This window comes from Xenopus laevis, chromosome 8L, assembly GCF_017654675.1.
Source record: "Xenopus laevis strain J_2021 chromosome 8L, Xenopus_laevis_v10.1, whole genome shotgun sequence".
Taxonomy (NCBI): domain Eukaryota; kingdom Metazoa; phylum Chordata; class Amphibia; order Anura; family Pipidae; genus Xenopus; species Xenopus laevis.
Window position 1 is genome coordinate 30,473,589 of NC_054385.1, and position 16,738 is coordinate 30,490,326.

At 37.2% G+C, this 16,738-nt stretch overlaps 1 protein-coding gene across 2 annotated transcripts in view; it reads left to right on the forward strand.

The window, feature by feature from the left end:
• Positions 1-16,738, forward strand: part of ophn1.L (oligophrenin 1 L homeolog) — a 141,625-nt gene that overhangs the window by 101,353 nt on the left and 23,534 nt on the right. For both annotated transcript variants that reach the window (XM_018241080.2, NM_001086523.1), the window contains 5 exon segments: positions 6,717-6,750; positions 8,746-8,808; positions 9,876-9,950; positions 11,024-11,108; positions 11,415-11,473. In XM_018241080.2, coding sequence (XP_018096569.1) covers positions 6,717-6,750; positions 8,746-8,808; positions 9,876-9,950; positions 11,024-11,108; positions 11,415-11,473 — 316 coding nt within the window.

The window sequence follows — 16,738 nt, forward strand, 5'->3', positions numbered from 1 at the left end:
TTGCTTAGTTAACTTATCTTAACCATTCTGATTCTATAGTTGGAACCACTATATCTTTATATGAAATTCCTTCATCAAAAGTTATTTGCTAAATATACAGTGTAGTGTGCAGAATATTCTCAGTATTCAACTTCTGTGGGTTAACATTTGGCCTGGTACTAGGAGAACCCCTGTGGCATCACTGTCAAGGTACCACCAAATATCAAGAACAGTCATCTAGTCACCACTGGCCGTAGACACTGGCACCCCAGAATTTCTGCAGCCAAAAAACTGCAGAAGAGCATTGAGCAATTTAACATTCATTTTTTGATGGTTTACATTTCCTTTAAGGGCAGATTTTTCAAACTTTAAGAAATTCTCCCACCAGATCTTGCCATTTCTTTTCCGGTTGCTTGAGTTTCTCATAAACTCCTGTTGAGTGGATTTACAAAATCAATTTGAGAATTCTCAAGTCTAGTGATAAAATAATTTAACAGAAGAAATGATGCTGTGTCCTATTGGATAGAATGAGCTCCCATGAAGTTAAGGAAAGAAAACTCTGAGATACTGTATGTCTACTTTTAAAAGTTGAGTGAGCAGAAAGGCAGGTTAAAAGCTATAAAGAATTATTCTAATAACATTGCCTTACCATGGCCTTTTGCATTCATTTCCTTTTTAAGTTTGGTCCATTTCTTTTGGTGCATGTGAATAGAAACTTTTCCAAGTGAGAACAGATCTTTGGATGTTTCTCTGAGCAGATCATCTTTGAACTGAAGTTTTTATGCGCAGAAATTTGGAAACAAACTGACTTCAGATAAACACAAATTTGCCCTTGCCAAATCCATTTGTGTAAGGATATTAGTAAATTACAGCAACACCAGCCAAAGCTATTTTCTTTCAGCATATTATCCCGTGCAGTGCCAGATATCCAGTGCTCTACACATTAGACAGTTTCATTTAAAATCATGTTTAATTAAGTTTATATCTATTCCCATTTGTTTTGTCTCACACATAGCAGAAAACATCTGATCTTCTCATTAAGGGGGTTATTTATCATTTGGCCACAGAGGCCAGATCCATACAAAGACTCTGGTCCAAAGGTCAAATAATATTAGCATAGCAGTGCCAGGATATGTGGCATGTTATTCCACATAGTTTTGTTCACAAATGTCCTGATGTTGTTGCAGCTTTGGAGCCCAAAGAGAAAAGTTGTATCATATCATAAGTTGTATAATGACCTAACATGGCTGTTATATATTCATAATGAAAGCCTCCCATATTACTTCATTCAGATTGTAGGTAAGTGGTTAACAGACTTTTTTGAGAGTTTGCTTTTGGACAAGGCTCCCTTACCTAATAGCAAGGTTATTTAGACAAAATAACTGTTAACCTGGAATCTCACCCTAAAGTCAAAGTCAGATGGAGCAAGTCAGGGCATTCTTCCTCATTTCCGATCAATATTCCCCTGAGTGCCTATAGCTGGTCCAGTTGAATACCATCTAAGTGAGCTCCTGTCAGGGGCACTCCGCCAATGAGGCAAGTTGAGACACTCGCCTCAGATGGCAGCGCCCCCCTGGTTGCCAGGGGCGGCAAAAATTCCATTCCTGATAACAAAAGACCCAAATTTCCGTTTTTCAACACAGACATTCGGCTCATCTAGTGTAGAGAGCGCAATTGCTCTTTCTGCACTAGAGACGTGGACACCCCCGTCCGGCGATGAAAAGGTGAGAGACGGGGGGAAGGGTGGCAAAACGAAGGCCACCTTGGGTGGCAATATGGGCAGGATCACCCCTGGCTGCTGCGCTGGACTCTTGGAATATCTAAAAAGCAAATAAGCTTTCATACCATATGTCATACCAGTTGGCCCCACCATCTATTGTTCCTAACCCCACTTTAAGGGGCAGTCTCCTAGTCTGAGAGTCTCTGCTAGACGCCAATCTGTTCTATGGGGCAAATTCACTAAGATGCGAAGCTTCGCCGCACTTCGCCAGGCGAATTTTCGCCAGGGCTCCGCAAATTCACTAAAATCCGAAGTTGCGCACAGGGGTAGCGTAAGGTTGCGAAGTTGCGCTAGCGTTGTTTCGCTATATAAAGCGAAGTTACGCTAGCGAAGGCTAATTTGCATACGGCGCGAAATTCAAATTTCAATGGAGGAACACGTATCTGCACTACAAATGCCTAGAAAACCTTCAAATCAGCCAATAAAAATTGTATTTTGCCCTACACATGTGCCCACTGTCTAGGTAAGTTGCCATGAGTCAGGAAATGTAGGGGGGAGGAAGGGGAGCCCCAAAAAATTTTCGATCTTTTTCAGCCTATCAGCCATCATGTAGAAAACACGCTAGCGTTTTTTGGGACTTAGAAAAAATTTTGACTTTTTTTGAAACAATCCCTATCTACTCTATTGCGCTTCGCCAGGTCTGAGGTGGCGAAGGAAGTCTAGCGTAAAATGTAGCGTTCGCTACACTGCGCAAGTTAGTGAATTTGCGTAGTTTCGTCGCTAGCGAAGATTCGCCTGGCGTAAGGTTGCGAAGTAACACTAGCGAAACTACGCCAGCGTTCGTTAGTGAATTTGCGCAGTAGCGAAAATGCCAAACGCTAGCGAATTAACACTAGCGTTCGGCGCTTTGCGCGTTAGTGAATTTGCCCCTATGTCTCTGGTGTGCCGAATCCATAGCAGAGCTCAAAGAACATTCAATAATCGTCTTTCTTATTCAAGTCATCAGGTGCCTGTTTTGTGAAAAGCCCTATAGTAAGTTGATGTGGCTTTATGTGCTGCTATCTGATTTTTCAGAAAACTGAGGTGATTGATGCTGCTGCTGACACTGTGAGAATCGGTGGTTTATACCAAAAAATTCCTTTCCTACCCAAGCATCCCAATGCCACTCCATAAAGATGGCCTTGTGGTGATGGGTCTTGCATCTGATTTCGACTTGGAGTTTGTACTTTCTGAGTGGGTTTTGTCTGGGTACTATATATAAATATATGCAGGTCTCCTGTTCAGCCGCTTCTAAGAAATTATTGTTCTTAAATGTAATCCAAGTCTTCATTAAGAGACATGCATTCCCTTTTAAATCAACTCTGCTGGCAAGAAGCAATAAGGATTAAATTAGCAGAAGCCCATCTAAAAAGAAGATTTACTGAAACTTGGTCAATATTCTGGGACAAAATGGATTCTAGATTTAAACCACATACTCTGGGCTTGTTACTGTTATAATTTACCTTATGGTAGTTAATCTGATGTGTCCATATAATGTAGATTTCATTCCTTTTTTGCTAAAAATTCACTGAGCGTGATTTGGTAGTTAGGTTTTTGGTTTTGGTTCAATTTACTAGTTTGTAATCTAGTAAATTGTTTAGGTGGCATCAACAATTAAAACCTAGAGTTTTTTCCATTTAGTTACAACAAGGTGTATAAGTGTGCCTCGTTGTATAGCTTTGATCTTTGGTTTAAAATTCTGCTTGTTTAATATGAAAAACAATAAAAACATTTAAATATGAATGTAGGTCTCCTGATGATATCCACTTTGGCATGACTATGACAGGGACCTTAGATTGCAAGCTCCACTGGGGCAGGAACCAATGTGAATGTGAAATTATCTCTGTACAGTTCTAAATAAACTTGTCTGTATTGAATAATACATTAACCCCCCTGGCGGATAAAGTCCTTCCTAATCTCTTTGGTTCAACCACTACTGATATTATTCAATTCTACATATTTTTAAAAGGGCTTTCAAAACATAATTCAGCCTCACCAACAAGTTCATCATAACCAGCTTTTGGGTAGGGATATCTATAATTTGGCCACACATATTGTAAAGAAACCCATCCTATGATATCCTCAAGTGTAAATAGTTAAACCTTTCATCAAATTTTTACATGACGGAGTTTATTTGAGCAAATTGCGCTACTTATTATTGCTTCCCCTTTATAATATAATAACAGGAGTCTGGACATGCTTTATTGCAGCGTTTACTTGACCTTCATTCCCAGTGGGTCACTTTCAGAAGACCAGGGCTTTCCACTGTAAAATAAATAGTAAAAACACTGAACTGAAATCAAGGACATTCAATCCAGAACAAAATGTCAGAGTTATGAATGGAATAGATACTGTAATTCATTTAAAATGTTATTACACAGTAAATAGGATGCTTAACATGTAATGAGAATATTCTTTTCCCCATAGGCAGGGGAGCATTATAAAAATGGAATTAAATAATACCTTTTTTTTTTCAATGTTACGCAGTCTTGCCTGCCAAAGAGCATTAGTTCTACGATAATTAATTGACGTTTTGTTGAATAAATTATGGAAAGTTAAGCTTACCCAGCTTGGAAGGGCCGGACAACCTACAAATCTTAATAACCTATTGCTGTGATTAATCCGTGGCAGCGCTGTTTATGGTCTGGCTGCACTTCAACATATTAAACTTCTGATCTTGATGATAATGGAACTGGCAGTTACATTATTCATTGCCTCTAAACTGCTAGTTGCATTATAATGAAGATTACATCTTGATCTTTTATCGGCAGATATTCAGCCAGCACCATAAATTCCCCTGATATCTTCTGTTTTTAAACTTTGGCTGCAAATGAAATAGTGAAGTGGGGGATCTTGTCTGTATAATATAACTGACAGTATCATTAAGTATTATGTCCCTTATTATCTGGATATGAAAGCGTTTTAATCAGGCTGTGAACTATAATATTGTAGATCAAGAGCCAGATCTACTTTTGGACCAAAGGATATGAGGGTTATGGATTATTGTAATAAAAGGCTCAATGTTTGCCCAGGTCTAGAAACTCAAAGCGACCTATCAAATTCATGTTTTCAAGCACTCCATATGACAAGAAATACTACCTGCTGAATAGTTTAGCAAGGAAAATTCTGGTTTTCAGATATATATATGTTTTGGTTCATGGGACCTTTAACATGTGGTCAGGGGCTACTAACAAGCTTGTACATATATACATAAATAACAAGTGCCAGCTCAAAATCTACTCCAAACTCCAGATGCATTCTCTCCATACTTCACCTTAAAGGAAAACTATACCCCCAAACAATGTAGGTCTTTATTAAAAGATACTGAGTAAAACAGCTCATGTGTAAAACCCTGCTTCATGTAAATGAACCATTATAATAATAATATAATTTTTTAATAGTATGTGCCATTGGGTAATCATAAATAGAAAATTGCCATTTTAAAAAATAAGGTCCGCCCCCTGAGATCGTACGATTCACTGTGCACACATACAAACCACATGTAAGGTCACATGAGCCAATTAACAGACAGACTTCTGCCTTTTGCTTCCTCACTTCTTCCTGTTACAGTTAGTGTTGTAGTATTTCTGGTCAGGTGATCTCTGAGGCAGCACAGATAGAGTCACGAAATGGTGGTTCAAGGCAAGAGATGTAAAAGGGCAATATTTATGTAAATATATATTCCAGTTTGGTAAGATTCTTTAATATGTCATTCAATTTGATATAAACTATCCGTTGCTTAAGTATTCATTTTGGGGGTATAGTTTTCCTTTAATTAGACTTCCATCTGGGAACCCACAGTCACCACTCCACATTCTGATTGGGTTAGTGGCAGGCCTACAGTTTGGGAACTACTGCATTTGGTTGTGGTTTAGAGGAAACCAGCCATCAGAACAAAAACATTTTATCCTTGAAAATAGTGCTTAGTTGATAGTAAGCATGTGTACCAAACTGACCATGAATGGGGTTATGAGCCATGATAAGGCAGTACAGCAAACCTATAATATTTCCAGTAGTCATGTACCTGAAACTTTATCATCCTAAAATTAGAAGTGTTGATAGATAGATCGATGATAGATAGATAGATAGATTATGAGAATATGAAGGGATTTTTGCAGGTTTAAAAAAACCTGCAAATATTTTGAAAAATCAAGGCTCAGTGGACTTCATATAATAGGTGATAGGTGCAAAAAACCATTGATAATTAATCATCTGATCATTAATAAAGCATTTGCTGTATACCATTCTATAGTGGTATTTTATGGTATGTTGTAGCACTTGTGCATTGAGACTAGCACACAACAAAGCACTATGGGTGTAAAGGAACCCTGTACTTCATACTTCACAGCCAACTGTTAAGTCTACCTATACACTAATTTATTTTGTACCAACTGATTAATAACCAAATAAATGCAGAAGATGATTCCAATACTATGCCCACGTGACCCATATTTACAGACTTTGAGGCATAGGTAGAGATGCTAGAATTCTGGATTTAAAAATTGTGAGTAGAATACAGCAATTTGCACAATGTTGTGCTGTGACTGTGTAAACGGAGTTTGTGGGGATCATTAGTCTCATTGTATAGTGCTGACAGAGTTAGAGAAGGCAATAATTAATGTTTTGAATAAAATATGTCTAATTCAGCACAAGGAGCCGGGCTATTAGCAAAATACTCATTTAAAGAAATGGTAATGAAAAGATACAGTTTGTGTGACCCTGCTATAAATAAAACCATGCAACTTGAATCAGAAAGACAGTGCTGATATTATTGGTTAAGAGTAGGGTTGTGACAATTAATATACTGAAATATATATATATATATATATATATATATATATATATATATATATATATATATATATATATATATGCATATCTAGCTGAAAGCTGTGAAATGTATTGGTGTTTTATAAATAAGAGATACAGCTGTACTAATCATTCTTCAAAATTGATGTATTTTCTATCTATCTTGCAGATTTATCATAGTCCTATAACAAAGAGAGATGAAAGTAAGTACAATCTGCTTTCTGTGGGCACTGGCAATGCCAGAATGTCTCAGTGTCAAATAATTATTATTTATTAGACATTTATAGCAATAAGCCATATACTGTGAATTACGTTGGAGTATTATAATACTGTATGTTTAACTAACTTCACAGAAAATGGGGTTTTGTGATTGCTACTGCCCAAGGTCAGAGTAAGGCTTCCTCTATCCCCAATGACATGGTCACTTTCTATGCACCTCTTATAGACCTTTATGTAGTCCAGCTCATGATATACAAGTAATGGCCAATGGCAAGTTTGGGCACTGTGAAAACTGAAGAGAGGTCATTTAATTACAAAGGTTGTTGATACGGGAAAATGTCACCAAATTTTAAAGGTCTGTTTCTGCTGATCCAGGACAAAACTAACCTTTTAATAAAATGTTTGTAAACACTGAAACATTTTAATGGATCAGTGGAAATATTTGCAGGATAACTAAAAATGGCCAATTTTATAAGATGCAAAACTTTAATGCTTTAGAAGTAACAACTTTTAGTTTACTCATTGGTTCTGCCTTGTAAGAGGCTTTGTACTAACACACGTGTTGTGGTTCCAGGTGTACCAGACATACCAATGCGGAAGGGGGGGGGGTTGTTGCAGTTTACAAAAGGGGCTGTACATTTTACACAACTATTGTAAATGATAAAAGGAGAACTGAAGTACAACAAAGAATTAGACTTGAAATGCTACCCCTTATGTTTCAGGCATCTGTACAAGCCCAAGGTTACCACAGCCCAAAGTAGCTCCCCATCTTTTTTGCTGCTCTACAGGCATGCTCTGCGGTGCTGTCAGTTACTTGAGCTTGGGGACAATAATATGGTATGAATACAAAAAAAACCAGAAATCAGTGAATTCTGATATGAAAATTGATTAATTATCAGCCCTGTCATATCAGCTTCTAAGACAGATGCAACCTCAACTTCTTTTGTCATTTTGATTATTTCTAACAGCCCCTAACCTTAGCTTCTTAATAAGCAGCCCAGAACACACTGAGCATGTGCAGGGCCACTGGCACTCAAAGTAATGGCCTAACAAGATCAAAAGATGAAGAGCTTCTGTGGACAACTTTAATAGCATGCATGGACAACTTTAATAGCATGCATTAATATTGTTACAGGCATGCTTAACTTCTGAGCTGGTATAGTAAGTTTAGTATAAGAAGTACAGATATGGCATCTATTGTCCAGAATGCTTGGGACCTGGGATCTTTCAGTAATTTGGATCTCTACTTTCTGGATAATTGGTTTCTTATACCTGTACAGTATTTCTAGCATATTCTTTTTTTTGAGCATTTGTTTTCCTTTATGGGACAGGCAGTTATAAAATCTGTATGTTAATTTATATCAACATACATATATCAACAAAATGAGGTGCACAGCAGAATTTTTCTGGACCAGCTGAGCAACTGCAGAATGTTAAGATAGTTAGGTTGCACTTGGAAACATGAAACGTAGCATTTTGGTTGAAACATGCATACATAATGATATAGTTGTAAGGGCCTAGGTTTATAAAGAATAAAAAACCATTTGTATTAAAGAGGTACTGAAGGCAATACATGATATTTTTTTTTCATTTTTTATGCAATTGTTAACCATTTTGCAATTTAAAAATTTAAAAAACTCTTTTTTAAATAACAAATTCACTTATACTCTCAAAATATAAAATGTACCAATATACCTCAGTAAATAAAAATAGCTAAAAAAGAGTTTAACAGTGCTATTTCCAAACCATTTTGAAAATTTAAAAGTTACTTGTTCAATGTTAAAAGTTCCCACAGTGCTCTTGTCGTTTATGTGTAAGTGGAATATACACTCCACTTCACCTTACGTTCTAAAAAAAGATTTGCAGGAAATGTGAAATATGCTTTGTACTTGAAAATGGTATTCTTAAAAGGTATTTATTGCAGTATGGTTTAAAATTGCATAAAATTGTAAACTTATTGAACTTCTCTCATTAAACAGTGGAACTAAATGAGGTGGGATTCCGGTTTGTCCGAAAGTGCATCAATGCAGTAGAGGCAACAGGTATGAACAGTATGTTGATTTGGAAAAGAGTTGTAGCCTTAAAAGTCTGGTATAGCCTAATTTTTATTCAGTTTTTTTATATAAATAACCCCAGTAGGCTGGTTTTGCTTCCAATAAGGATTAAATATGTCTTAGTTTGGATCAAGTACAAGGTACTGTTTTTTTATTACAGAGAAAAAGGAAATCATTTTTAAAAATGTGGATTATTTGAATAGAAGGGATTCTATCAGAGACAGGTTTCTGTAGCTTTCAGGATAATGGGTTTCTGGATAATGGATCCCATACCTGTACAAGTAATGAAGGGCTGCAACCCTCTCTCTCTACGAAATTGCCCCTAAGCCAACCCTACTTACTACTTATAATTACCATATAGCGACAAGCAGAGAGTTGCTTTTATTAGTAACACTTGTCTGGGTGCAGTGGGATCCTTCCTTAGGCTGGATTTCACTACTGACTCCAGCCCAGGGTGTGTGATCCTGCATGATTCTAATAAAAACTGAGCATTAAAACTACTGGATCTAATAAATATATTTACAATACTTAGAAAATGGCTGTTTAACATGTGTGATCTTTCAGCAATTATTCAATTATAACTCCTTATATTACCAAAATGCATTGGAGATGCTGGAAGTTGTATCACACCAGTAGCTGGTGGACCATAGGCTGGACATCCACAGTTAAAAAACAAACATCATTTTGTATTTATATGGGATGCATGAAAGGTTTTCCTTACCGTTTGTGTGTACTTCGGATTTTCAACAGATGTAAAAATGCAAGTTTGGATTTGGTTCCATCTTTTGTGGAGGGTTTGATATGTGGCCAAATCCAAAAAGAATTTTTGACCAAATTAAGTTGTTCCATATACTCCTTATGCCATCATTGCGAAGTTCAGAATAAGGGACAAAATGACAACAAATTGCAACAGTTAATAGAGACAATTTAAAAAGTTTGCATATTCTTCAAATATGAGGGAAATGATTGTAAAATATGCAGTAAAAGGCAGCAAAGTACACGTATATCCGGTAACAATACTGATAATCTACAGTTCCTTTCCTCTTTATCTTTAGGGATTGCATCAGAAGGAGTGTACAGAACAGTGGGAAGCAACATCCAAGTGCAGAAGCTTCTCAATGCATTTTTTGGTAAGAAATTATTGAAGCGTTTTGGGGATCGTAGTTACTTCTAATTATGCTACAGGATGGGCCAGAAGGCAACAATCCAGGACATCAAGAATTGTAAATCCTAGAAAGTATTATCGGAATATATGGCATAAAATCTGAGCCAGTCAAGTTCTTCTACATCTGCTGATACACTCCTCACCCTAGTACAAATTTCATTAACATCCTATTATAACTGAGCCTGTTTTACATTTATATTTCAACTATTTATAAATTGAGATCTTCTATACCAGTGTTCATTGAGTTTTTGCCTAAAGCACGTTTATAATTAGACTGCTGGTACTTTTACAGGTTCTGCTTTTTAAACTGTCTTATTTGATTACAAAATGAGGGGCCACCCTAAAATCTGGATATCTGTAACAATAATAAAGACTAAAAACAAAGCACAGAGCATGACTTCGTAGTTTTACAGAATCTTGTTAGGTTACTGCCTATACTGAGTTCCAGTTTGGACTTTATTGTGGCCCATTTGATTCAGAAGTGAAATGGAAACTGACAGTGTTACGTACTGTATGCTGGGAAGCCCGTGTACTGCCCGGAACCACTTCTAAGTGAACAAGAGAGCCCTGCCTTTCCCTGGTATTCACCGATGCCCTTTTTGGGCCTAGGACTTTCTGCTGCGGATAATGGTAGGGATCTTGAACACGAGCGAAGAGTATCGATGGAAGAACCGTGGCAATGGCGGACCCGGCAGAGTACAAAAGCTGGCGGCAAAAAAATACTCGAGAAACAGGCAATGTTCAAAAGGCAAGACAAGGCTTGACATGTATTGATATAGGACTAGGTAGTAGACCTGGATTGCCTTTTTCCTCATTCAGGGATAATTAATGATCAGGCACCAGGTTAGCTCCATGTTTAGTAACACATAGCAAGCTATCAGATGTTTTTCCTTTCAAATTCACACCAGTATATGGTACCTGCTGATTGATATGGGTTACTGGAACTGGGGCTTAGCTCCTCTTTGTACCGAAGTAGATAACTGTAAAGAAGAATATGACGTTGTATTTGCTCCAAGTAGTTTACATCTTCTTTTCCAGACTCTAAATGCCCAGGGAATGTGGACCTGCAGAGCAGTGAATGGGACATAAAAACAGTCACTAGTTCTCTGAAGTTTTACCTCAGGTATGCAAACACATTAACTGCCAGCGCATATGAATCCCAGGGTATAGCAATGGCAGCGTCTGCTTTTCATTAGATGTAACACATTTGCCTCCTACATTACAGTAAGGGAATGGCACTGATTGATAATTTCATGTACAGTAAAATGGTTGAAGCTGATATTTACCGCAGTATTTCTTGTGTATTAAGCTGAGCTAAGATGTGCCATTGGCACTAAAATCTTTTCCAGTTTAAAGCAGTATGCTAAGAATGGACGTTTTCTAGTGGATAAATGAAGCCCTTCTATATAATTCTTCTTTTTCTTCCCAGAAATCTGTCAGAACCAGTGATGACCTACAAACTGCACCGAGACCTTGTGCTGGCTGCAAGTAAGGACAAATGCTTTCTCTTAGCTGCTAACTGATGGCCAATACTTCTTACATATTTTATTACAGTCGGATTAGCCACATCCTTGGATAAAAATGCTTAAAGATTTCAGTATCTGGGCCTTCAAACTTGTATACAGTGTAATATGCATTAAGCAATATATGTAAGATGTCCAGCCAGGGCCGCCATTAGAAATCACGGGGCCCCGTACAACAAAATTTTTGGGGCCCCCTGGGCCCCGCCCACACTGACGAACAAGCTCCGCCCCATATCCCGCCCACATCGCAGTTAAAAGACCACACAGACATCAGCGCTAAAAAAGTAACCCCCCCCCCCACACACAAGTTGTAAAAAGCTATTGATGGTCAGGGCCCCCTTATAAAAAAAATTGGGGCCCCAAAAAAAAAAAAATTAAAATTTTTTTTTTTAAAAAACATTGGTGGCAGGGGCCCCCTGTTAAAAAAAACTTGGGGCCCCAACAAAAAAAAATGTAAAAAAAAACTAAAAAATAAACAAACATTGGTGGCAGGGGCCCCCTTCTAAGTTAAAAACAAATTGGGGCCCCAAAAAAAAATTTGAAAAAAAATTAATTTTTTTTTGAAAAAAAAAAAAAACATTGGCGGCAGGGGCCCCCTTATAAATTAAAAACAAATTGGGGCCCCAAAAAAAAATTTGAAAAAAAATTAATTTTTTTTTGAAAAAAAAAAAAAACATTGGCGGCAGGGGCCCCCTTATAAGTTAAAAACAAATTGGGGCCCCAAAAAAAAAATTTGGAGAAAAAAAAATTTTTTTGAAAAAAAAAAAAATGGTGGCAGGGGCCCCCTTACAAGTTAAAAACAAATTGGGGCCCCAAAAAAAATTTAAAAAAAAAATAATTTTTTTTTGAAAAAAAAAAAAAAAACTGGTGGCAGGGGCCCCCTTACAAGTTAAAAAAATTTGGGGCCACCAAAAAGAAAATTAATTTTTTTTTAAAAAAAAAACCCAAAAAAAAACAATGGTGGCAAGGGGCCCCTTACGAGTTAAAAAAAAAATTGGGGCCCCAAAAACAAAAGTTTTAAAAAAAAGATTGGTGGCAGGGGCCTATAGAATATTAAAATAATACATTGGTGGCCAGGGGATTAAAAAAAAAAAAAACACAAACTGGTGTTCAGTAGAATTGAACTCATGGCTTCAGTACTTCAACTTCGCCTCCTTTCGTGACTTCGGGTCTTTTCACCGCTTCAGGACTTCGGCTTCGGCTGTTTTCGTGACTTCGGGTCTTTGCGCTGCTTCAGGACTTCGGCTTCGGCTGTTTTCGTGACTTCGGGTCTTTTCGGCGCTTCGTGACTTCGGGACTTCGGCTTTTTCCGTGACTTCGGGTCTTTTCGTCGCATCGGCTTCGGCTTTTCGGCACTTCCGCATTCGGCACTGAAGAGGCAAGACGTACGGCTCGGGCGCTCGTAAGGGGGGCCCGGATCTTCAAAAAAATGCAGCGCTGCCGGGCCCCCCTTCATGCCCGGGCCCGGTACGCTTGTCCCCCCTGTCCCCCCCTGATGGCGGCCCTGTGTCCAGCTGCATCAAAGTCAACAGTGGTCTGGCCAATCCTACTCTCACTTTCATAGCTATATCGAATAAAAGATTGTATATTTTGCATATGTGTGTATAAAGTAGCTGCCTAACTATGTACAGCTATCTATTCCCCTGTTGTAAGATAATGTGAAGCAAACTGTCTTATGCTGTTATTTGTTTGCACTAGCAAAATCTGTGTTAATTTGAGAGACCATGGCAATCTAAAATGCTTTGAATTAGAATTGTAAATCTCAAAGAAATGCACCCATGCAATATGGCTGTATGTCTTGAATGATTCACAGGTTGTGTGACTTGGTCACTAAAGTGCGAGTTTTCTTCGCCACCTTAGACCTGGCGAACTGATAAGATGAAGCTACATCCTCCTCAATCTTATGTCAGTGACATCGTGTCCTGTATGCCTAAAAGTTGTTATAAAACTCCTGTTTTTTTAATTTTTTTTAAGGAGGGATTGTCTTCAAAAGTCCTGATTATTAAAGATTTTTGTGTTAGATTTTTTTTCCCAATCATTTGAGGGTCATGCCACATTTGTTTTAGGGTGGGCTCATGTCTAGGGCATTAGAGGATCTCTTTTGTCTTTATTTTGCTTCCTTGGACAAAAAAAGTGGTAAACTTCCAGCATTTGCACCAACATCTCTAATAAAGACGTCAATACGACCTATATGTACCCGCCCTATTCTAATTGATCTAAGCTTAAGAAAATGGTCGCAATGACGAATTAACACTAGCAAAACTTCATCAGCGTTCGGCTGCTGAGACACAACTTTGCATTTAGTGTACTGCTAACGAATTTGCACCTGGCAAACTGGAACGAAGTGTGGCGGATTGTTCGCTGGCAAAAATTAGCTTTTTAGTGAATTTGCCCCAAGGAATCTCAGTGCAAGTGGCAGAATGAAGAGGAATATGGATCAGGGATAAAGTGATAGAATGAAATGATTAGGGAGGGAAGGAATCTCGCTGCAAGTGGCAGAATGAGGATGATTAGAATAAAAAGATTAGGGAGAGAAGCAACAAGTGCAAATGGCAGACATGAGGATCAGCAATAAAGTGAACAATACTCTAAAACAGTGTTGCTCAGTTACTGACTACTCATTAGCATTACAATAGCTTTTGTGTGTGTTTTTTCAGAAGTCATATCGAAATAATTATACTTACAAAACAATAACCTTTAATGTTTGCCTATTTAATGTGATCCCTGTGTGCTTATGCTTGCTATATATATAAGTATGTTGAGCACAGCAAAAGTAAGAAGCCCATGATTGTAAGCCTAATGCAGTGGAACTGTTCTATTAGCATGCAAAAAAATGTATTTTATTTGATTGCATTTAGGGAGAGTACAATGTGTTTGGGAAGCTGTGCGCTTTCTCTTCCTTATATATATATAATTCTTATAGATGGACTCGCACTCCAAATTCATGTGAAAAAAGGTTTTTTCACATGAATTTGGAGTGCGAGTCCATCTATAAGAATTATACATTTGAATTTGACCCAGCACCCACAAACAGAAGTTGGAGTTCGAGTGCTGGTAACATCTGAACATTTATATATATAGTGAATAAAGTACCCCCTCTTGTAAAATATAAGGATATTATAAGTTACCGAGGAGTTTCATGACCATATAAAAACACCAGGCCGATGGCCGAGTGTTTTTATACAGGTTATGGAACTCCTCGGTAACTTATAATATCCTTATATTTTGCAACTGGGGGTACTTTATTTATTATAATACAGAAGTTTCAGTGAGTCATGTGACATCAGAACTCACCGTTTATAATTGATGACATCAGAACTCACCGTTTATAAGGATATCATTTACAGGATATTCATGGGTTTTGTGTATTGTGTATATATATATATATATACCAAGGAGGAGTCGGCACTCTCGATACAAGGTTCAGAAATGCCTGGGTGCAGTGTCCATATTTAGTATCTATGTCACATAAGTAAGGTCCGCACTCTCAGGTCTTAGAAAAAATAAAAAATGTATTCACATGGATGACTAACGTTTCGGCCTCTTCCGAGGCCTTTCCAGGTGAAATAATGTGAATACATTTTTTATTTTTTCTAAGACCTGAAAGTGCGGACCTTATTTATGTGATATATATATATCTTGCCTTCATTTAAGGGTCCCTAACATTTTCGTCCTGAATAGTAGTTTGTACAGGTATGGGATCTGTTATCCAGAAATAAGTTTTCAGGAAAGCTCCTAATTATGGGAAGGCCATCTCCCATAGACTCCATTTTCATAAAATAATTCAGATTTTTAAAACTGATTTCGTTTTTCTGTGTAATAAAAAAACAGTGCTTTATACTTGATCACAACTAAGATATAATTACTCCTTATTGGAAGCAAAACAATTCTATTAGGTTTATGTAATATTTAAATAAATTTTAAGTAGACTTGAATGAAGATCCAAATTACGAAAACATCTCTTATTCGGGAAACCCCAGGTCCTGAGCATTCTGGATAATAGGTCAAATACATGTATTTGGAGTAGCTGTGGAGGTTTGTGGTATTGATTTGTACATATTCTAGTTCCTCAGTGATTCCAGAACACAGCTCCTGGGTTGCTAAGACCTGAATGCTCGCTTCTTGATCAAATAGCAACGCTAAGGGGCTGATTTATTTATTTCTTGTAACGCATTTGTCTCCTTGAATCGTATTTTTTAGAGCTAAAATTGTGGTTTGTGCTAATTACTCTAAACCACTAAAAATTCTTCATTTATTAAATGAGAAAACCACAAAAATACAAAACTTTTGCCATCTAAAAACTTTCAAGTTCATGTAGACGTCAATGGGATTTGTTCTTTTCCCATTATAAAATGTCGTCTTTTTATTTTCGCTTGTTGTATTTGTACATAAAAATTTGAGGTTTTTGAGATTTTCATATTAGTATTTGGATTAGTTCTGCATTTTTATAAGTTTGAGTTGTTTAGTATTAGGCTGTTTTAATAAATGACTTGGAATCTGTGGTTTTAGAGAAAAAAGCTAAAACAGTCAAAATCCAAGATAAAACTTGTGTTTCTTTTTATGTTTTTTTACGTATCTTTAATGAGTTTTCCAGTAAACATAATAGATTACAAATCATCTCTAATTCAGAAGACTAGTAATTGAGAGTCAATTTCTTTGAACTTCCAATATTTAATTTCTCGATATCCATGTTATAGAATTGTACATGGTACAACCTTCCTAAGATTTTAAAGGAAACCTTTATAGAAAGGACCTCACCTCTTAAGTACATGAGCTTGACCTAATTTTTCTCAGAGTGAACAGTGACATCTCTTTTTCAACCTGTGTTTCGTTAACAACATTAAAAAGAAATTTCTGACTTTGTGGAGAACTATTTATTAGAGGTCGATTTTTAGTGGTTTTAGAGGTTTTTGAAACCACGACTAAACTCATTTTCTGTAAAAACCTCAAATGTCATGACATTTATTAAAAGATCAGAATGAAAAAAGTACAAATGGAAAATTACGCCCAACAATTCGAAAAAAAATATCACTAAGCACCATTTATAAGGATATAATTTACTGGATATTCATCATGGCTCTTGTGTATTATATAGATACTAGACATTAAGCCCATTAAATTAACGGGCGCTAGAACATATGTAGAAAATTCGCCAGAGACGGTCCGTGGGGCACATGCGCAGTAGCGCAATCCCACGGACACAGGGACTGGACGCAGAGACACTTCAACT